Source organism: Carettochelys insculpta, chromosome 20 (assembly GCF_033958435.1).
Source record: "Carettochelys insculpta isolate YL-2023 chromosome 20, ASM3395843v1, whole genome shotgun sequence".
NCBI classification, from domain to species: domain Eukaryota; kingdom Metazoa; phylum Chordata; order Testudines; family Carettochelyidae; genus Carettochelys; species Carettochelys insculpta.
In genome coordinates, this window is record NC_134156.1 from 7,631,073 (window position 1) to 7,654,561 (window position 23,489).

At 49.1% G+C, this 23,489-nt stretch overlaps 1 protein-coding gene across 1 annotated transcript; it reads right to left on the minus strand.

Moving 5' to 3' along the window:
* Positions 1-3,696: 3,696 nt before the first annotated feature.
* Positions 3,697-15,888, minus strand: GALR2 (galanin receptor 2). The gene is made up of 2 exons (XM_075014622.1): positions 15,532-15,888; positions 3,697-5,690 (listed from the first exon to the last, which is right to left on the minus strand). The coding sequence occupies exons 1-2, from the start codon at positions 15,885-15,887 to the stop codon at positions 4,910-4,912; spliced, it is 1,137 nt and encodes a 378-aa protein (XP_074870723.1). The 5' UTR covers position 15,888; the 3' UTR covers positions 3,697-4,909.
* Between the last annotated feature and the right edge of the window lie 7,601 nt (positions 15,889-23,489).

Sequence of the window (23,489 nt, forward strand, 5' to 3'; positions counted from 1 at the left end):
GAGCTTGAAACCTGTGCTGAAATGTAATTTTCATGGGATGCAGTAACAAAGGAGCAAAGCGTTTTGGCTCAAAGATGGGGGTGGATGAAGAACAGAGCAGGCTAGAAACTTTCCAACAAAACGTTTTTACGTGTGAAAATGTCAGTTTATCAAAACTGAAACTTTGCAAGAAATCTCCAAAGAAATCTTCCCCCATCGCCTGAGTCAAAGAAAAAAATCTGGATAAAAAGTTCAGAAATTGTCAAAAAAAAAAAAAGAAGCCTGTTTCAACACTTGCAAAACAAAAAGGTTGGTTTTTTTTATCTGAAATGACTTTTTGTTCCCAAACTGAAATAATTTACCCTAAAAGCTCACCAAAGGGCAAAATCAAAACAGTTTGAAATCTACCCAATGCATTTCAGTTGATCCAACCCACACTTTTTTTTTCAAATGTTCAGCTTATGAAAATTTTCAAGATGTTTCGTCTTTGTGTCCTGTTCAAGGACAAGGAAAAGAAAAAATTGAAATGTCAAGTTATTCCTGGAAGGATCCACCATTCCCTCCTAGTTCTAATGCAGACGAGGTTATCCGTGAGCATTCTGTATGGCATTTGTGGCATGATACATCTGTAGAGTGAAGCATGTGGGGTTTGTCTTTTTTTAAACACTAATGTTAAATTCCAGTTGACACAGGCATGGCTTCCAATCAGAGTGCTGAACCGCTCTCAACAGACCGGGCTCACCTGCAATTACAAAGCCGTTCTGAGATCTTCTGTCTAAGAGCACAATGCATGAGTCAGATGCAGCCCTAAAACTGGTAAGCTGCGTTCTAAGGCGAGGGGGCACCAAATAATGCAATGTACGTCTGTCTGGCTTCTCCTGCAGTATGTCCTGCTCACTGTAACATGTGGCCTTGAGTCCAAGCACGTGCAGATGGAGAGAGAACCTCGAATCCTCCAGCAGGCATCACTTCATCATCGACAGAACTAGATTCTGACTTGAGTCTGTCAATGATCAGAGAAAAAGCAGCTTATTACCCACCCTCGCAGCTGCTGTACCAGCTGCCTGGTCTCCCAAGCTAAGCAGTGACTCACTCTAGCATCTCTCCAGCAGAAAGCAGACAGGACTCACTGTAATGAATATACTGATGGTTCTTTATTGAGGCAGTGGGACCCAGGCAGCCCTGCTGGTTACTGCAGCCCATGCTGCGTAATGCAGTCACAGCCAGACTGAGGGTCGCGAGCAGGAAATAGTTCTTTAATGTGTCTCTCATGGCTCTTTGCAGCACATGATATGAAAATACTGTGCGGTTTAACTGTTAAGCAATCCTCATTATTAACCAATCAGGATGCTTCTATTAGGACAGTAACCAATTGTAACTGATAAAATAACAATACTTGGTCAGTCATTTTGCTGTGAGAATAATATGACACTAAATATTCCCCCTGTCACACTGTTTAAATACAACCAGATTGCACCGCAGATAACGAAGCAACGTATTCACACAACGCTGGCTCTTGTGGGTAATGTTGATCGCTAATTTGGCTCCTGAAGCACCGAGGTCTGAGCATCACCGGCTGAATGCCACAACGCAGTTTCAGGACTAAGCACTCACGGCGTGCACTGGTGGCTACGCTACAGGGCGGAGTCAGTATTTACGCAGGAGCCCTCGGAGGGGTACTTCGATGCTGAGCTGGCAATGAGCGCAGGCTGCAGATGTCACAGAGGTGCCTTCGCTTGGACGAGATGTAAAGCTGACATCCTGGTTGTCTGCGGCAGTTAAAATCCCCTGGCTCCTTTCGGCAGAGTGGAGCATCAGCCGAGGTGCCCTGGGCAAGATAAGTGATTGACGCGCCCAGTGACTGCAACGGCATATATAATTCCCCGTTTGCCTCCTAAGATGCCTAGTGCTGGGCTGCTGCTGTGCTCCACCCGAGGTGGTTTCCATGATCTCTCTGGATGGCCCTGCACAGCGCTGTGAAACAGACGGCATTTAAAGGTGCTAATGGATACACCGCCTGTGAAACAGACTAGGGGGGTGAGTACAGATACATACATTGGGGGAGAGCAGCACAGCTCTGCTTATATGATGTAGTGGTCCCTGTCTGCCCACATCTAGGTAGCACAGGTAATCGCATCAGCTGCAGCCAGTCAGTCCCCTCTGTACCCACACCTGACACCTTTCCAGCTAAAAACCAAGTTTCCCTGATCCAGCTCCCATTGCTTGGAACCAGTTGTCACGCTGCCAGGAAGACTAAACACAGGTCCCAAGACTTCAGTCCTGATCCGGATGTGCCAACATTATCGGGGTGCTTGGCCCTAGCATGGGGGTAACGCCCTGCCTCTGGCATATACACAGTGATCTTCAAAACACCGGCTGCTGTCGTCCTGCGGAGATAGGGGATACGTGGCTGGAGTTTAGGCAGTCGGGGATAAGTATGGGAACCATGTTACCCATTCTGTGTGCTAACCACATGCCTGAAGTGGCCCAGGCCACAGGGATACTCTGAAACAGCTTCTTTCTTTCGAATACGATTTAGCATTTGTATTGTAAGAGCACCGGAAAGCTCTGCTCAGAATCAGGGCCCCTTTGTGCTTAACTCTGTACCCACATATATAAAGACCTATTGTGAGATCACTGGGGTCAGACAACTGAATAACACTTATAAATAACATTTATGCTCCAAAATATCTGTTAGTCTATTAGGAGCCACAGGACTTCTTGTTACTGTGATGTGTACAATACAATCAAATACAGAGAACTGTAATATACATTTAAAATTGTACCTTTGTATTATGGTCTATAAAATGCCAAATTTTTCCCAGCCACATCTTCACCTAGCCAGCCGAGATGACTGGTTAATCCAGGCGGAGGAGGGATTTGAAGGAGAAAGATTGGGGTATTTCAGATGGGTTCAGGGTTGGAATTCCATGTTGGAGGGGCCCTGGGAAGAGGCGTGAGAAACTGACCAACTCCTGGCTGTGGCTGTCATCATGTTGGGCGATAAGTAGAAAGAGGGGGAGACCCAAGCCACGAATGACCTTGAAGTTGAAAGAAAGAAGCTTCTCGGTTGCAAACCTGGCTCATGTCTGGGGGTGCTGCAAGGGGGGGTGTAGCAGCACCCCCAAGCCTGAAGCACTAATCACAGCCCAAGGAATGGCTTCCATCATATGAAGGAGTTTGCAGTTTGGTTCAATGACTTTCATTGCAATGACCAGCCACCCTAAAACCTGTTCCATCCCGTGGCTCCGAGTGAATCCTCAGCAGTGGTGAGGAGCCTCTTCCACAGCTGTCACATTGGGTTCAAGGGGGTTTCCCAAACACTAACCCTAACGCAGCTAAATGCAGGCTGGCGTCAGCAAGCATGACTCCCCGGGGGCTGAAGTGCGCTAGATCAATGGTAAAAGTGGCTCAGAAAAAGTGCAACTCGAGCGTGTGGCGTAACGTGTGCCTGCGTGTGGAGCCCTCAGCGACGGTGCACAGAACAAGTGACAGACATTTGAACGTTCAGCAAGCGGGAGCATCGTGAGCCAGATTCTGCTCTTCTTTTCACCCAAGGAACCACTCTGCTTTCAATGAAGCTGCTCCCGCACATCTGGCCTTCAGGGTTCCACATGTGAGCGCAGCCGTTTGGTTGGGTGTGAAGAGTCTGCAGACCCAACACCATCTCAAAGGGAGCTGGTCAAACTCTTGGTTGTTATGTTAGTGCAACGCAACTGAAATCTCTCCTTCTGTGCCCCGCCCAGCTTCCCTCTGTACTGGCCCCTTTCTGGTTGAAGGAGGAGACCTTCTCCTCCCTCATGTGTTCTCCTCCTTGTCGCTCCCCTTGTGACAGCGTCTCCACTCATGCCTCATGTTGCTATTTACACCAATCAGGCTGGCTGCCATTTATAGGCACTTTGCACTGGTACCAGTGGTGATACCAGGAGCCTGGTCCAGAAGAACCTGGCTCACAATGCTGCATTTGTGACATCACTGTCATTTCCCTGGCAACAGACTCCTGGCATAAATGCAAGAAGGTGATGTCACAGGAGAACCTCTGGGGGGAGAACAACTTCCTTAAACACATGGGAGTCCTCACAATAGCCAAGGACACCAAATAATAGTGGGCAAGGCCATTTCTTTTCGTCCAGACTAAGTTGTTTCTCATCAAGTTTGCTTCAGCATGAATCCACTGTCCCGGTACCAGGCCAGTTGGGTTCTGCCCACCATCACTCCCCACTGCTCCTCTCCCAGGAGAGGGTAGCGAGAAGCACGCCCTAGGACTGAGCCTCCTTCCCCTGCCTTTCACCTACCAACCCTCTGACACCTGTCCCTTGGGCACTCGTGCGCGACAGCAAAGGGGTCCATCTGCAAGCCCCTCCCCTTTTTTGGTCCTTGTCGTAGAACGGCTTTGACCAGTGCGGCAACGAGTTTCTCTGCTCAGCCGTGTGCATAGGACGTGCAGAGCAAGCTGAAGTGGACGAGAACCTTCAAGGGTCACGACTGTGAAGGGAAGTGACTCATGGCTTCCACTGGCTGTTCAACTGCAGCCAAGAGGCTCTGTAAGTCTTTCCAAGAGGCAGTGTTCTTCCTCAAAGGGAACTAAATAAACCACTTCCCATCTAAGCCCCTCCACTAACGCCCCCCATACACACACACACATACACTGACTGACCATTACATCAAAGAGGGGTTGGCAGCACTCGCCTACCTAGGAACTGCTTTGGGGAAGGCAGAGTTTGGTTACTGGAGTTCTGTGATCATGCTGAAAGCAGGGCCAGGGAACCACAATCCACAGGGAGGTCTTAATTAGGCAAATGGGTGAGGGGCAAGAAAGCAGCATCCTGGTAAAAGGTGAGATCCCGCGAGCAATCCGTTAAAGCCAAAGCTCAGTCCTACCCTCCAGGTCCACGTGACTTTTTTTAAAGCCAACAGGAAAGAAGTTCCACTAGGTGACATTGAAGGCGATGAAGGAATCGGCTACTTTCTGCTGGCACCTTAGCTTCTCTGTCTCTCCCCATGACTGACCTGGGTTCTGGCAGCTGGTGAAGATCCTGGCAGGTGGGGGTTCGCTGATGTGAGTCACTTCCGTCAGATCCGCCTCCAGGGTGCTGACCGTGTGGGTCACCTGGGCCACATGTACCTTATTGGCCACCTTCTTTTGCAAGAGGCAGTTGAAGATCTTCTTGAAGCCCTTGCGGAAGTGCTTAGAGACCAGGGCATAGACGATGGGGTTGACGCAGGAGTTGGCGTACGAGATCAGATGCGAGAGAATCCTGAGCACGTAGGTGGCATGGTTGAGCGGAAAATGGCCAAACCAGACACACAGGATGATCAGGTGATGGGGCAACCAACAGAGGCAGAAGAGAATGGCTACAATGATGATCATCCTGGTTACCTTGCGCTTGGCCTTCTTGGATTCGGACATGTCTTCAATGGGGTCCACAGATGTCCACAGGTAACGGATAGTCCTCATGTAGGTGAGGCTCAGGATCAGCACTGGGATGACATAGCTGAAGACAAAGGTGCAGATGTCCATGATCTTGCGCTGGGGGATCTTCCAGATGGGATGGCAAACGGTCAGGTTGGCCATCTGGAACTCCTGGTAGTAACTGAGGTACGGGCCAGAGAAAATAACGGAAAGACCCCAGATGAGGCATATGGCTGTGAGAGCATTCCTGGGAGTTCTGAGTTCTCTAGAATGCAATGGGTAACGAATGGCCAAATACCTGCAAGAGAGAGAAGAGAACAAAACTACAGTTCTAGTTAAAAAAAGAGAACTTTGTGAGGTGGCTCAGCTCTGTGGGGAGAACACAAGGAGAAAGGGCTAAAGTGGGGGAAAAAAAAAACTTTGCACTTCTAATGCAATTTCTCATTCAACTCATTGACACGTTTCCAAGAACTTCTCTACAAAGAACTTCAGTGAAAAGGTGTGAAGCCAGGGTGTGAATCTACAGGATATTAGCCGGCCAGAAAATTGCTGAACCAGACACACAGGAGGCTCAGGTGAGGGGGCAACCAGGAGAGACAGGAGAGGATGGCTACAATGATGATCATCCGGGTGACCTTGCTCTGGGTGGCCCTTGCTCCCACGCACTAGGAGTTCTACAGGGTCCTTTGATGTAGTCCAACTTTTAGCGCACAGTAACTGGCTTCAAACAGACAGTGCGTGACTAGCGAGGATGCTGGATCTTCTCAGCCTGGTCTGCTACTTGTCAAATTGCCACGTAGAAAACTTGCAGAGCCAGACTGGCGGACAGCAGATGTTAACTCTCTTTGTCACTGATTTTCACCACCACATTTTATAGAACAATAATACAGTATATGGGCCCTAGAGGCTTAGCTCAGATCCAAATCACTTTGAGGGTGTGATTTTGAGTTTAAATCTTGAATTAGGGTTCGGAATCTGATTTTGGATTAAATGGCACCTACCTCTCAAAAGCTGCCTTTCCAAAATGTCAGAAACCCACAAGCTCCTCACTCTTTCCACAGTTCAGGCACCTTTGGGCAGACACCTAAGCTTAAAATAAAAGTAAAAACAGGTAGCTCAGGAAGTTCCATTTAATATTCAAATATTCGCTGAGCTTAACAATTTTAATTACAAACATTTCTTAACTGAACGAAGTAACGTCATCAGTGCCTAGTGAGAGATCCTCTAAAACCGGTCTTTATATAGTCCTTAATATATAACGACCGGTTTTAGAGGATCTCTCACTAGGCACTGATGACGTTACGTCATTTAGTAACAAAATGTTTGTAATTAAAATTGTTAAGCTCGGCAAACATTTGCACATTAAACACCTAAGCTTATTCCCATGAGATCTGGGTTACATCAAGAACAGAACTAGAGCATACGCCTTCTCAAGGTTGGATCCATCTGGAACCTGTTTCTGTGTCCGTTTCTGAAATGCCATCATCCACAATATCCAAAGGGACTTAAATTTGAACTTCCGGTTTTGCCCACCTCTGCATATGACAATGACACAACAAAATCAATCTCAAAGGGCTGTTCTTTCAGTGACGGGAGCTCTCCTGGCAATGCAGCTGCAAAGCGGCACATTCGTGCTTGTGAATGTAATGACCTGTTTTATGCAACCGCAAATGCTGCTGTTTGCAGGTACATGTTGCTCTTGGCTTTTGACAATGCGGCTCCTTAAGAGATGTAAAATATATCTCGTCCATCAGAGAGTCTCCAGAGGGAAATCAGCTCTGATACAATGGTTGATGGTGCACCGCTGTAAAAGCTGGAGAATCACTACTTTGCTACAGCCAGCTCCTCGATTTCTGCACCTGGCACTAAGGATGCAAAATTGCTGGTTACCAACAGCTCTGTCCTCGGGGAGCGAACGTGACCCATCACCTTCTCGAAGAATTTATCCTTCTCCATCAGGCAAAGGAAACAAGGCCTCACTCCCCCACTTCCTTACTGAAGTCTAGACTGGTGTAATTGACTTCACAGGAGCTAAATGGGCTTCCACTGGAATGACGCAGTTGAGAATCAGGGCTAAGGTTTTACTCTCGGCCCTGTAAACATCATTCCCACTGAAGCCATCCAGCGGTTTTGCCAGTGACTTTAATAGGAACAGGACCTAATAAAGAGGCTAGGTTCCTATTCTTCCTTACGGCTCGGAACATACCGGTGACCCTGGCTGCACCCCATACTGATACTCCATTTCAAACCCAGCTTGCTAAGTGCCAAGAAAATTTGCTGTTCTGTAGGTTTTACACACACACACACACACACACACACACACACACACACACACACACACACACACACACACCCTCCACCTGGGCCCAATCCACAGATGATTTGACTTTTTTTTTTGTTTACAACCAGTCCTAACTCTCCTGCAGAGTCCTTCAGTTTGTGCTTTCAGCTCTGGAGGTTCCCAGTGTGGTTCGTTGGTGGGAGAGGCAGGGAGAAGATATTGAGTGGTCATTACGTGTAGCTGATAGACCATTTTAAAATGTTTTTCATTGTTATTAATTGTAATTATGGGCACAAAGACACCAGCTAAGAATATTACGTATCATGTTCTGGTGCGGATGAGCCAATAACTACTGATGTTCAGACAGCACTGAGGACCATTGCTGGGAGGTGCTGAGGACCCTCAGCTGCTGGCTAGGGGATCTGGGTGATGAGCGTATTGCAGGACTGAGATCCTACTTGTTGACTCATTTCTGTACAGCTTTACCCTAATCCCAAGCAGCATGGATTTTAAAACATGCATGAAATTCACAACAAGCCTTGAGCATCTTCCTACACCCACCAGGGAATTCCCCTGAATGGTTATTGCCCAGTGAACAGAGAGTCTCCAGTTTAAAACATGAGAAAGAGATGCTCGAGGGTTTCTATTTAGAGGAACTGATCCATCAACGTTCTCACCCCAGAGCCATTATTTGTGGAGTCAGTGGAACCGTTTACGAGACTAAGTGTGGTGTTCTGATTACAGGGTTAAGCCCAGACCCTAGCGACATGGAAAATCCTGTAATTCTGCAGCTTTCGGGTGCTCACTGTACACTGAGTTGCATTTTCCTGGATCTAACCTTTCCTTCATGGAGAAGGGGAGTCGTGAGATTGAAGTATTCAGAGATCTGTTTTCCAAGCCTCCCAGGTACAGACTGCTGTCTGCTGAAATCAACGGACTGAACCCAGCATACCCAGAAAAGTGTAAACCACCCTCTCTGGTGTTCTCTGTAAGCTGAGTGCTTGAGCAGCTGCCCAGAAGGGTCCAATGCCATCCAGCTGATTAGCAGAGCACCAACAGCCTGCCTTGCTATTGGTGGTACGCAGCCACACCTCCCTCAGTGCGCATAAAATTTATTCTGCACAGGGATGGAAAAAATTAGAGGAAACACTGCCTCTCTCCTCTTGCAGAATGCATTCCATTCAGCTGTGGCAGTGGTGGCCATTTCAGTGCTAAGAGCTCAAAGTGTGTATCTATTCGACAAGCACTACAGCAGCAAAGGAGCAGCCAGGCCACGGTAATGCAGACACTTGCTATAGCAACAGCAGGCTTTTTTTCCCATCATTTTGTAGTAAATCCACTAAGCGGCAGCTGGGTCAACAGAAGAATTCTTCCCCTGAGCGAGCGCAGCATTTGCCAGGGCTTCGATCGGCTTAACTAGGTTTCTCAAGGGTGTGAATTTTTCACATCCCTGAGGGACAGAGCAAGGCCAACTTCCATTTTACATGTAGCTTGGACTTGCTGTGTCATCCAAATAATTCCCCAAGCAGAGTCATTGCCATGTAATATGGATGCTCCTCTGGTGAGAAGAGAGCCCCAGGGATGTCACGAAAATCATTGATCTGGGGGCTTTCAAAATTTTGTGAAAAAATCGTTGCCATTTCATACCATTCACTCGTCCTATTTTGGGTCTCCTCCTGCAACGCACTGAGGGCCTCTCCTTGTGAGGTGCTGGACAGCCTCCAGTCCCACAGGAGAAGTCACTGGATCCTTGGTTTAGTAGTAGTAGTAGTAGGCATCCTTCAGTCTGCATAGACTATGGATTGCGCCCTTTAAAGTTCCAATTGAGGACTTCATTTACAGCGTCTACTGTGACTATGAAGACCCACACGAGAGTGACAGTCCTTGCTGCATCTCTTGCAGATGTGGTGGGTGTCTGGCAAGTCCTTATTGTGCTTTCTGTGCGCTTGCTTCTCCTCTGCTATCTGTCTGAACCTCATCTCGCCCTTCTGAAGGCCCTTGTGTAACCCCTGCCTCCATCTGCTGCGGTCGCCTGCTCGCTCTTCCCAGTTGTCCAGCTCGACGTCTGCCTCTCTGAGGTCTCTCTTGCGAGAGTTTTGGTTTAGTACATTGCTAGCGGACCAGTGAATGCTGACTCTCACTTAAATGCACGGCTGAGACTGAAATCTATTGACTGGCAGGGTTTGACAAGGGTGCCTCAGAAAACTGGAAAGGAAGGCTGCATGTGTGAAACTCTGACCCATATCTATTTTGATCCATTACTGCTTTGAGGATCAAAACAAAAAGCAGTCAAGGAGCACTTTAAAGACGAGTCAAATAATTTATTAGGTGAGCTTTTGTGGGACAGACCCACTTCAAGTGGGTCTGTCCCACGAAAGCTCACCTAATAAATTATTTCGCTAGTCTTTGCTCCTTGACTGCTTTTTGTTTTGATCGTGTATAGACTAGCACAGCTCCTTCTCTGTTACTACTTTGAGGATGGTTTTATGCCAGCCTCATATTCTGAATCCTTAGTTCTGGACTGAGTTGGTTTGTTGTGGTTGAAGACCGGCATTGAAATACCGTGAAAACGGGTGCATCAGAAATGTCAATGAAAGATGAGAGAGCCAACAAAAGGCACAGGATATTAGTTTCCTTCAGTCTTATTCACAGTCCCCCCCCAGTTTTTCGTTCTGCAAACTGTAATCAGAAACAACAGGAGCACAAGGCGCACCCAGAGGGAAGATTTAAATGATAGTTTAGTAATCTCCCCGCGCTGTTTCAGACTCCTGTGGCTCAGGTCTCTCTCACATATTTCACACAATCAAAACGAAAAGCAGCCAAGTAGCACTTTAAAGACTAGCAAAATGGTTTATTAGGTGAGCTTTCATGGGACAGACCCACTTCTTCAGAAAGCTCACCTAATAAACCATTTTGCTAGTCTTTAAAGTGCTACTTGGCTGCTTTTTGTTTTGATAGTGTATAGACTAGCACAGCTTCCTCTCTGTTACATTTCACACAAGCGTAATTCCACCTTGGTCAATAATTACTCCTGATTTTACAGTGGTGGGAGAGGAGAATCCAGGTTTAATTACACACAGGCTTGGAAGGATTAGCTTTTATCAGTAAATGTCAACAACTGTTGATTTCAACTCACTGGACCTACATGAACTGATGAAAAAATACTTCCATTGGTGGTAATCAAATTATACAGAAGGGCAAAGTAAGAGAAGTGCTGCTTGAGAATGTATTAAGGTGTAACCGAAGGGTATTTACTTTGCATATTTGACATGGGATGTTGACAATTTGGGTTCTGATGGCTGCAAAGCTGTATTTTTTTTTTAAATCTGTCATTAAATCATTGCCTGGCTCCAGCAGTGCTGGAATGGGGGGTGCTGTCATATCCCCCTAGTTTGAAGCAGTTTCCATCAGATATAGGGTTTACAGTTTGGTTCAATGGCACCTCCACTGTACAAATTGTTTCTGCAACCTGGTCTCCTCCTGATTGCCCACAACTGTGAAATGTATATTGATACCTGTAGAAAAAAAGAATTAAAAATAAGCATGGTCTTCTCTCAAAATTCTGCAAAAATAAAAATCAAATGATGCCAAGCTGAATTTGGCACACCCTGCTCTGGCTCCTTTGGTGACAAGTGCGTGCTGTATAGCCTTAAAGCCGCTTATGTTTTGCAAAACAAAAGAGATTTATAAAAATAAAATACAGCTTTGTGACAGGTAAAGAAAAGGCAGCTTTCTGTCTCGTTTCTGCTCTTTCGTGGCCTGCCAAGGGTTTGCTAAATGAGCTTTTAGCACTGCCTAATTGGCCCTTAATGTCCTAAGATCTTGCAGGTTTAAAGCACCCCAAACCCCAAGTCCTTTTAAAGTTAAATAGAAAATGTGCTAGTCGAAAAGCAGCGAGAGTCAGTGTTTCTTTTTTTCTTTTCTCTCTGCAAATTAATTACTTCTTTCTCAGCCTCTTGAATGCTAGAGATCAGCAGCAGGCAATCACCACGGAAAATGTCAAAAGCTGCAAGATGCCTTCATTAGCCACAATTCCAATTTCAAACCCCGCTGCTGGACATGACAGCTGTAATTGAAATCAGCATTCACTCTATTGTCAGGTGCCTCTGGGCCAGCCTGGAATCATCACCTGGTGTTTGAATAACTATAATCACCTGGTGTTTGAATAACTATAATAATAATAATAATTAATAACAAGTTTGAGAGAAACGTGCTTGCAAGTAATGCAAATAAAAGGAGTCAGTGAATGGAAATGTTTATAATTTACATACTTTGCCATTTACCAAATGGATTTACAAGGCAGATGTGATTCCTGAAATTCCTCAAATGAGCTAGGAGCTGCTGCTTCCAGGATGATCTATATTTCTGAGCCTCTCTATGCCAGGATCACAACAGTTATAGCTTGTTTCTCCCTTTTGGTTTGGATAACCCAACCAACTTGTCTCCCAAAGCCTTGCATTAAAACAATCAGGGACAGATTCTGGTCTCAGTTACAGCAGTAGAAATCTACACTGCTTCAGCGAACTAAATAGCTCTTCTCCACATCTCGGTGGCATACACAGAATCTGGCTGCCAGTTTCTTTTGAAATCCCTTTCCCAGCCTCCTGGGGTTCCACATGTTTCCCGGCAACTTTGCTATCCTTTAGCCATTCTAGACCCTGAAAAATGTGGGCTCGTTTAGGGCTACTCCTTATATTATGCATTATATTATATATATGCAACTGTGACCTTGTTGTCACAGAGGAATGTTAGCAGGTGCGCCCTGGCGTGCAGTGCAGGTCACAGCTGGCTGAGCTGCAGCAAAAGCCAGTGGGAGCTATTTAAAGAGAGGGTGGGGGGTCTGGACTGCAATAGGACAGTATCTGTAGGACATTTTAAGTTTCACCCCTGTCCCAAGGCATAAGGGATTCACACTCTGACCTAGGGGCGTCTTTGCTGTTAGCTTTACACCAGCATTCTCTTGTGACCTGCTCTTAGAAAGCAGAGCTGGCAATATGAATAAATGCCCCCAGGGGACACAGGAAGCGGAGAGTTTCAAAGCCGCTATTTACATTCTTCACTTTAATTAACCAGCTCCCTTATTACAGGCCCGTATGCAAGACTTTCCCTGGGTTGGTGGTCTGTAAATGTGGACAACCCCTCCCAGTGGGCCCTACCCTGCCACCCCCTGGCTCTTCACTGCACCTGCCTCCCCAGCCATTATACAGTAATAAAGGCTTTGTATGAATTACCTCCTGGGATCTTGCTGTCATGTCATAAATGAATAACAATAGTCCAGTCTTCATCCAGACACACACGCACGCGTGCCCTGGAGTGCCCCAGAGTCAGCAGTAGGACAAGCAGAAGATGAAGAATCAGAAGGAGAAACACAACCAGAACTGGAAGCAGCAGAACCACAAGCAGCAAAAGCAGCAGTTGACAGCAGAGAGGCAGACGCTTGGCCCATGACTTGAAGCAGGTCTCTCACCTGGGCAGCCAGTGAGCCGGGCAACCCCTGTGCCTGAGCTCCAGGCCAGCAGCAGAAGCTACGGCCGCAGCCTGAGGCTTCCTGGCCCTGGCCGCTTGCAGCATCGAGCGGTCCCTGGTTTCCGTCTGGATGCGGTGGCACGTATGGCCCAGCGGCCACTATAAAGGAGAGGCTACTAATGTAGCCAGAGCCATCCCATCCATAGGATGGGTGGGGCGGGCACCATGGGGCCCGTGGCGGCTGCCCTGCCATCCTATGGACGGGATGGGGAGGATTAACTAGGGCAGGGCTTCAATATTCTGCAGCAGTGGCAGCCACGAGGGATCATCTCCCCCCAGGCTCCCCAGTACTCCCCATTCAGTGCTCTACTGCACCCTCCTGGCCCTCTGAGGCCCACTTCTCCACCAGCAGCTGGGGATAATCCCCAACCAAGCCTGTGGAGGAGGGGGCCAGGAGTCAGGATGTGTGGAAAGGGTGGGGTGGCCCCGGGGGCGTATGTGAATGCACTCCTGACCGCCACCACTGCCCCCCCGCCTGCAGGCCTGTATTAGCAAGCTGCTCTTTTCTCTGCCCTGCACTTCTGGGGGATAGGGACGTCTCCACTGTAGCTTCTGCAGAGGAGAAACACCCATTTCACGGTAATATTGTCCTGTGGTTTGACCCACATGCTTTACCCACTCACCCATCCCCATATCTGTGTCCCTACCTCTGCCAGAGGAAATCACACCAGTGTGACTTGATGCCACAGGTACCTCTTCGTTGCAAAAACAAAAGCTGTGTCCTCAGGCTGAGTTAAAATCCAAGGTACAACAGGCGGTGGGCCCTTGCATGGGGGCGACAGGTCAAGTTAGAGGCAACGTTTGTGCAAAAAAGTGTTTGTGTGGCAGGTCGGGTGAGTTACAGCATTTTTACTATGCTGCTGTGAAATCTTAATGGAAATATGTCACCCCCCACCCCCCACCGCCAAGCCTGACCTCACCTGTTGTCTCTCCCAGGAAAAACCGCAGGCACCTTGTTTTCACTAGGATTTTACCTCAGGCTGGCTAATGTGCCTTAGTTATCCTGAGGTACAAACTCAACTCTTCAGCAATGGGGAAAAAGCCTGTATAGTCACAGCGGTGCAAACCCGCAACATAGGCCTGGTTGATGCCTCAAATGTAAGTCAACCTTGCTCTGTCTTTAAGGGGTGCGAAAAATGCTCGTTTCTGAGAGACAACGTTAAACTGAGCCAAGCCCTGTTGTAGACAGCACTAGAGGGACGGAAGAATCCTTCCATTGGCCTAGGTGCTGCCTTTCAGCTGATGGCTCAACTACAGCCATAGGGAAACTCCTGCTCCTGCTGTAGGGAGGCTGAAGAATGAAGTGGCAGGGTTGTGTCCCTGTAGCATTTGTAATGGAGACATCTCCAGCGACACCGTGGGCTGCTGGAAAGCTGCCTTTACGCTGCTGCTGTTCAGTCCTGTAACGAATCTCTCTCCGAGCTCCGGAAAGGGATTTTAGGTCATGTCTATGCTACAACTGCTACAGCAGCACTGCATGGGCACCCTAGTGCCATGGGGTAGATGCGTCTTACAGCAAAAGCAAGTGTTTTTCCAGCGACGTATCTAATCCGCCTCTCTGAGACGTGGTTGCTCAGCCCGTGAACGGATCACTCTGTTGCTCTCTCTGTGTCCACAGCAAGGGTTAGGTCAACCCAGGGCAGGACCCGTTCCAGAGCCCCGAGTGCCCTAGCCAGGTCCCTCTAACTATTAAGTGTAGATTGGAGCTGAGTCGAGAAAAAGCAGGACCACCTCTCCATGGCCTACACCAGAGTCCCTCTGGGTGCATGAGAAAAGACTCAGGCCCTGTACCTGCATCACAATTTCGGAGGTGACTAAACTCCACGAGCCGAGTCTATGCAAAATGCTGCCGGTTTCATCTCTGCTAGCCAAAGAATGGTTTGGGGGCCACCCACCCAATGAACTCAGGGGCTCTAAACTGAGCTGAGCCAGGAAATTTAGCCTCCCCAGTTCTGCACCTAATCACCCTCCTCCTCTCTGGGCAGAGCACACTCCCATTTCCCCTGACCTGCTGCTTTCCACCACTGCTGCCAAAAGCTTGTGCATTGCCTTCCACATCGGGGATGCTGCAGCTTGCAGCGACAGTGACAGCCCTCTGTCCCGGCGGGGGGGAGCTGGCCAGCTGCCCCTCACTGCATCCCTCTTCTGGGGCCCAGCTGGGGACCTCCCGCTCTCCCGCTCAGGTGCGAGCGGCAGTGGGAGGGGAAGGCGAGGGGTATTTGGCTGGTGAGATTGGAAAGTAACCAAGGCAAGTTGCTGGAGTTAGTCGCTGGGGAGGGCAGAAAGCTGGCAGCCGAGCGCCCCTGTTGCCCTGGCCTCTCCGCTTCCCTACCTGTCCAGGGAGACGGTGGCGAGGGTGAAGCTGCTGGCGTACATGGTCAGGTAGATGCAGAAGTGCACGGCCTTGCAGAGGAAGGGCCCGAAGACCCAGCCCTCCAGGGTGTAGATGGTGGCCTGGAAGGGCACGCAGCAGACGATGAAGCACAGGTCGGCCACGCCCAGGTTGAGGATGAAGAGGTTGGTGGTGTTGTTCACCTGCCCGTTGCGCAGCAGCACGGCCAGCACCAGCGAGTTGCCCACGGTGCCCAGCAGGAAGATGAGCGAGTACACCAGCGGGACGAGCACCGACTCGGGCTGCCAGCCGGCCTCGCCGCCCGACGCGTTGAGCGGAGCCAGCGAGCTGTTCATCCCCGCGGCCGACCCGGCTCCTCCCCAGACTCAGCTGCTCCCGCGCATCCTCCGGCCACCCTCGGCGCCGCCCCAGCCCCTGCCCGCATCCGCGCCGCGGAGTCGCGCTGAGTTGGCCGCAGCCCGAGCTGTTCGCCCGGCTCCCCAGCCGCCTCTGTCCCCGGAGAGCAGCGCCGCCGGCTCTTAAAGGGGCGGACGGGGACGGGGCGGGGGGAGAGAAAACTTCTCCGCAGTTGTGTCCCTGCCCCGCCCCGCCCCGCCCGGTGCCGGGATCCGAGCCGGGCGCTGGTTTCCCCGGAGACAGATCCCCGAAATGCCCGGGACGGCGTCTATGGAAACCCACCGCCGCCCCCAGAGCCCGGGCTGCGGGCTCCCGCCGCGCCTGCACTCGGGGCGCGGCCGCGGGAAGCGGCGCGTCTCAGCCCCGCGGCGGCTCCTGCCCCCGGGCTGCGCCCACGTGTCGGAGCTCCGGGCGGGGGCCGCGCGTCGGGGGGCTTCGGGGGTTTGGCCTCCGAGCCCCGTTCTGGCGAGGCTCTTCCGCCCCGCTCCGTGGGAGTTTTGCGGGAGCGGGAGAGATGGGGGTGGGGGGTGATGAACGGCGGCGGGTCGTTAGGATGGCCGCGTCTCCACGGCTCGCCGGGCAGGTCAGGGCACGCACAGGACGGGCCCTGCAGCAAAGCGCCCTGTGCTGGCCTGGAGGATGCGAAGAGTTGCTGCTGCCTTTGTCCTCTGTTGAGCGACAAGAAAGCAAACACCCAGCAAAGTCATCCGCAAGGGGGGGACGGGCACATCCTCACGCCTCTCCTGGCGGAACTGCATTCTCCAGTCTCCCACCCCTCCGAACAGCTCAGAGCACTTCAAACCCGGGTTTGTAGACTCAGTTCTCCGTTTCCTTGCAACTTCTATCTTTCCTCCAGAGGAGGAAAAAGTGCGGGTGGTTGAAGAAGGAATCGCGCCCTAGCTACGTACAGGGGCGGTCTGTAAGGAACCGAGTGGGGTTTTGGGACTTAGTTAAGCGTTAATCCAGCTGCAGAAGGGCTGCTCCAGACCTGGTTTGGTAAGGTGTAGCCTTCCTGTCTGTGTTGGGAAGTGTTAAACCTTGCCTGGTTTCTGACTCATAAATTCCCAATGAGCCTGGTCAGCTGAAGTCTTATCAAGAATCAAAAGTCAAAAGAATAATAACAAAAAATCCTCTGGGAGAAAGGTGCAGAAAGAGCCTTGCTGCATGGAACTGCCTGAACCTCTGATTCAGAAGCAGACAGGTGCCTCTAGACGGTGCAAAACGTACACACTATTAAACATGAGAAAGGATGGCTGGTTAAAGCCCTGGGCTGAGACTCAGGACGTCTGCTCAAACACAGACTTTGTGTGTGACCTTGAGCAAGCCACCCAACCTCTCTGTATCTCCCTTGCCCATCTGTAAAGCCAGATCAATACTTCCTTCGTCCCTTTCCTCCATTTAGACTCTTTCTTACTATGTGCCTGGCATGTTGGAGCCCTAATCTATTACTGTACGTACCACTTACTACCAGCACATGCTGGTGTAATATAAATAATAACAACCCCCTTTGCGAAGCCTTCTCCTATACACCATTAGCGTGATGTATTGATTTTGCTGGCCCCTCTGTTCCATCTCTGGCTTTGTTATCAATTGACTTGCATGGGTGTCTTCACCTTACCATTTACAGTTATGTGTGCACACAGTGAGATCTCCCAAGCATCTTGACAAATGTTTATGTGACTCGAGTGTACTGAAGACCAAAGTCTTTCTTTGTGTAAATGCTGACCCTTAGACGAATCACTTCTTGGGGCAAGAAGATAATTCATTCTCATTACCCTAGTCAGTCCTGTGCTCCTCAACAGAGCTGTAAAAACAACTGTCATTGGTAGCGCAAATTCTCACCCATGGGGAACTGACCTGAAACCACCCAAGTCATTTTGCCTAGGATGGCTAGTAGCCCTCAGATGGTAGAACAGCTCAGAAGCACTTCAAACCTGGGTTTGTAGACTCAGTTCTCCATTTGCAACTTCTATCATTACATCCCATGCACAAACCAGTAGCTCCCTCAACGATGCAGTTTTGTTCAGTCACTTCGCATCCCTTCTTTAAACTGCTGGCTGCCTCAGAGGATGAAAAGGTGCAGTTTCCCAGGTGGATTTTGTGCAGTGAGCCAGCTGGTGACAGTTTTATCCTTAGGCCTTGCAGAATTCAGAGCAGATTCAAAGCCCCTGGCAAATGTAAGCACTTTAAGTATCAAGAGGGAGATGGCATGATAGAAATGTGCTTCAGCTAAATTCCAGTAATTCTTTATCGTTCGCGTGAACTCCCTTGACACAAGACTTGAGTGGATACTTGCGCTGTGTGTATCTCATTTGCGAGGTAATAGGCTTTGGCTGCCTTAATGAGACATATAGGAACGAAAACAGCAATAATTTGTTAAAGGTGTTTTATCTGAGTCAAATCCCACCTCTCTGCTTGAAATGATCACTTTTAATACATGTTTGGTAAAGAAATCTAATCCAATACTGCCAGACTCATCTTAACGTTAACAGCAGGTGGAAATGCACTGACTATTAAAGAGAAAATTAAAGTCAAAACACTTAAAACGGAAATAAAAGATGCAAATTATGTTTATTTCACCTAGGTCCTCACGTCCCCAAGAGGGCGCAAGAGCTCAAAGAAAACCAAATATAAACAAACCGAATTTAGCCTTCCAGAGGAGTAAAATATCTGCAATATAAACTGCTGCTTACATCAGTTTCACACATCAGCATCCTGTCCAAATAACCTCCTAGGACACAGAAAGAGGCAGAAGCCTCTAAGCTTTGAATGACAGTACCTACTAATTTTATTAGCGTCGGAGAAATACAACAACCAGTTGAACTGTATTATTTAATCAACAAGAGTTTGTATTTGTTAACGATATTTTAGCGGAGAGATAGCCGTGCTAGTCTATATACTATCAAAACAAAAAAGCTGTCCAGTAGCACTTTGTTAGTATTTAAAGTGCTGCTGGACTGCTTTTTTGTTTTTAATATTTTAGCAGTATCTAGAGACTCTAGACATCACGGAGTTCCCTGTGACGGACACCCCACAACCTCATGCTTTATGGAAAATGGTTTGACTATAAACATGCATAACTCAGAAGTGCTTTGGACAACACAGTCCTTGTAACTTGCCTTTTTAATGCTATAATCTGCTGGATCGGTATATCCTATTTTGTGCATATATCATTTTTGTATTTGAAGTTCTGAGTATTGTCTACATATTTGTATTCCAAATGTTGGCTTCTGTGAAGGTGTCAGCAGCAGGTGTGGCTACCCTAGTGTGATACGGTCACTTGTCAGGCAAATAGCAACACTTAAAATTAACAAAGGGCCTTAATAAGTGCCAATCCACATCTAAGGAACTTTGCTGTGAAGGCTGTGGGAAGCTCAGTCCTCCTCCTGGACTCCAGACACTTCTTCAGTCTCACAGACAGTTTAAGCACAGCAGCACAAGCCCTGCTTGCCCTTGCTGCGTTTGGGCTTCTGTCCCCCTGTATAGAAGGGTGTCAGGGTAGGCACCGCCTGGTCTGGATAAACAGTCCTCCCCAGCCACAGGCTGAACTCTCAGGCTACTTGCAGGGGGAGTTTGAGTAAAGGAGGGGTGCAGGATCTTGGAGGGGATATGGGTGCAGGAGAGGATTCTGACCTGGAGGAGGAGTGGGGGGCGGGGATTTTGGCTTTGACCAGGGACAGTGGATTGGGGTGCAAGGTCTCTGGAAAGGGGTTGTTACTTGAGGTAGAGGTGTAGGAGGGGGTGCAGGGTCTGGAAAGGGGTATGGTACAGGAGCAAGGTTTGCAGAGGGTTTGGATTACATAGTGTGTGAGTACAGGGTCGGGGGAGAGAGGAGTTGAGGTGCTATTGGCAGGCTTTGGCTGGGAGGCACTTACCTGGGTGGCTCCCACCCAAAAGGTACCTTAGTCAGGGTCCCTGCCTTCCATGACTTCATGTGCTCAGAGCAGCTGCAAGGGCCAGGTGTGCTGCTCTGAACTGAATGCTGGGAGGCCTGGGAGAAGTACATCACATGCTGCCTGTCCTGCAAACAGGATACTCTTACTGGGCAGAAACTGGCCAATGGGAGCTGCTTGGAGCTGGGCAGGGAGAGGGGAGGCAGGGTGCAACAAGAGACACCTCTTCCCCTCTGGCCCCTCAGCATTCACAAATGCACACCTGGCTCTGCAGCCAGCTGTTCTAAGTGCTGAGTGTGGGGAGGGCAGGCAGGGAGCCAGCAGAGGCGCTGCAGCCTTGGCAGGCTGCACCCAGCCCACTGTCTGTATTTTGCCCAGCCCTGCCCTCACCTTTGTTTGTCAGAAGCTGGGAATGGGCTATAGGGAATTAATCTCTTGATGATTATCAGTTCTGTTCATCCTCTCTGGGGTGTCTGACTTTAGCCACTGTCAGAAGGTAGGATACTGGGCTAGATGGACCATTTGTCTGACCCACTATGGCCTTTCTTAAGAATTTATTTGCAATGAAGGTGGGTTGTATTTTGCATGCCTAGAGGAACCTGCATACGTCTCCTGGAATAGGCCCTGTTGTACATTGCATAAACTGTAAAGCCGTGTTTTCAAAAGCACATGCACACAAATCGACTCCTGCCCAGATGTGCAGAGTGGAGTCAGTGAGGCTCTGCATGGGCTCAAGGGTCCACCCACATGCAGGCAGTTACAGATCAGGACCTAACATGGCATCAGGCTGTGTATATAATGGTTTATACCGTGTGCATATCAGTCCAGCGCACAAAAAATGGACTAGTTCATCCCATACACACGTTACAAAGAGGTAGCCTTACTTCATTCACCGCACATTTTGAACGGTTATTTAGTTTTACCCAATCTGTTAGTGACCCCATTCATTGAAAGTTTCATGTTTTTCTTAAAACCCCATCTCCTGGAATTACATGAGAATCTTCCTCTATTTAGCTTGACCTCATCATCCTTATATCCAAACACGTCAGTCTCTAATATATTTGTCCTCACAATGAACCTGTGAGGTACGGCATTGCTACTGTTCTCATTTTACAGGGGGAGAATTGAGACTCAGAGAGACAAAGTAACTTACCCAAGTATCAGAGAGGTAGCCGAGTTAGTCTGTCTCTTCAAAAACAAAAAAAAGTCCTGTGGCACCTTATAGACTAACAGATATTTTGGAGCATGCTCCAAAATATCTGTTAGCCTACCCAAGGTTATTCAGAAAGCCATCGCAGAGCCAGGGTTTAAACCTGAGTCCCAGGGCCTAAAGTAGTGCCCTAACCATAGAGCCACAGATAATTAGGATTGGAAGAGACCTCAGGAGGTCATCTAATCTAAACCCCTGCTCAAAGCACTGACCTATCCTTTTCAGTTGACTTTCATGTTATGCTTCCAGCAGTTCTAATTAGTGAAAAGCTGAAAAATGTGACATCCAAATGCCCAAAACACCATAAAACCAACAGGCAAATAAAAACAACCCCCATAATATTATTTGTAAAATAGCTTAAAAAAAAGCCAATTTCATGATTTCTGAGGCCCTGTCCCATGACTTTAAATATTTGGATTAAACAGTATTACAGTTCACACAACTTTAAATAATCATAGATGTGTAGGACTATCCAGTATATAACTTAACAATTTAACTTACAGTTAAATGCTACAAGGTCATGTCTCATGTAAATTACAGGAAGCAGTGAGACAAATACTGTGTATGGTAAATAAGGTTTTGTCTTTCCTGCAGAAAAGGTGAGTTTTTACATCATTTTATTTATCCATGTAAAATTCTAATGGAGACAAGACACAGGTCCTTTGTTCTTTCAGCTACAACCCTGTACTTTCCAACTGTGGTTTAGCTCAACTCCTGTATCAAGGTAAAATCTAGTGTTTTATCTCCACTGGAGTGCTGCATTGAGATAAGCAGCTTGGTGTAAAAGCACACTCTTTTTGTGTCTGTTTTTGTTTTTGCAGGATGACATGGCTTAAATGAAAGCCAGCACACAGGGAGAGATCTGTCTTCAGCTTTCTGAAAGGAAATGGACATGCAATTAGGCAGGGATACAGCAACTTGTCCCCAGCTGTTTCAGCTCACAAAACAAATGTGTGGAAGGACTCAGAAGAGGCTGTATGAGTGGCAAGTACAAAAGTGGCAATGTCTACAATAAGGATGAAATCCTAGTAGCTTCCTTAGCCTTCTGTCCCCATGCTTTGGGGCTCCACAAAGGGGAGGAGGTAACAATATGGGCCTACATCAGGTATAGATGGGCCCAAGATGCACATCAGGGATTGGCTTTGGAGTCTGACTCCCTTCTTCCACACACTTGTGGGGCATTGGGACCTGGAGTTGTGGTTCAGACTATTAACTCAGTAGGGGGCTGTGATGTTGAGCCTTGAGAAAAGGCCATTTAGGGATCTGGGGCAAAGAGGTTTTAAACAAAAAAGTCAGGGATGGTGATAGGTCCTCCGGAGAGGGCAGGGGACTGAACTCTATGACCTCTTGAAGTCCCTTCCAGCTCTGTGAGATATGATATGTACACATTTAAGCCAGGATTTGGGCTCTGGCTCTCACCCTCCTTCCCCAGCGAAGCACAGGGCATTCCCACCAAGACCTTTTGCTTGGTGGCTTACAGGGGCAGCCAGATTACCGGCCAGGATCCAGCTTAGACTCCGCCACGCTCCTGCAGTGCCAGGAATTGACGCTTGAGAGGGAAGGGCTGGGCCAGAGTAAATGTGCTTTGCCCTCCAGAGCGTGGTGCCCAGACGCCAGGGTGATGCACACCAGGGCCGTGTCTACACGTGCCCCAAACTTCGAAATGGCCACGCAAATGGCCATTTCGAAGTTTACTAATGAAGCGCTGAAATGCATATTCAGTGCTTCATTAGCATGCGGGCGGCAGCAGCGCTTCGAAATTGACGCGGCTTGGGAATAAGGGGACTTCGAAGTAGGCGGGGTCCTTTCGAACAGGAGCCCTGTCTGGACGAGCCGCCTCAATTTCGAAGCGCCGCTGCCGCCCGCATGCTAACGAAGCGCTGAATATGCATTTCAGCGCTTCATTAGTACATTTGCATGGCCATTTCGAACTTTGGGGCACGTGTAGACGTAGCCCAGAGGTTGGATCAGCCTCAGGCTCAGGACTTGGCGGGGGTGGGACTGGGAGACCCACCCAGGACGTGACGGGGGCGGGGTCTGGAGGTGGGGGCTGTGGGAGACCCCCCAGGGCATGATGGTGGGTCTGCAGGGGGGGCTGTGGGAGACGCCCCCAGGGCATGATGAGGGGGACCTTCAAGGTGGGGGCTGTGGGGACCCACCCAGGGCATGACGGGGGGGTCTGGAGGGGCTGTGGGAGACACAGGACCCGGAGAGAGGGGGCTGTGGGGGGGCCATGGGGGACCCTGGGCTGGGTCCTGATCCCGCAGGCGAGCACCGGATGGAAGGAGGCACCGCCCCCCCCCAGCCATGACAGGAATCCAGCCCCCGCCCGCGGGCCGAGCCTCGCTCTCACAACGAGGCCGGAAAGGGCTTAAATACCAGCTCGGAAGCCGCCTGCTGTTCCCCGGGTCCGCCTGTATCCCGGCTCCCCCCGCGCC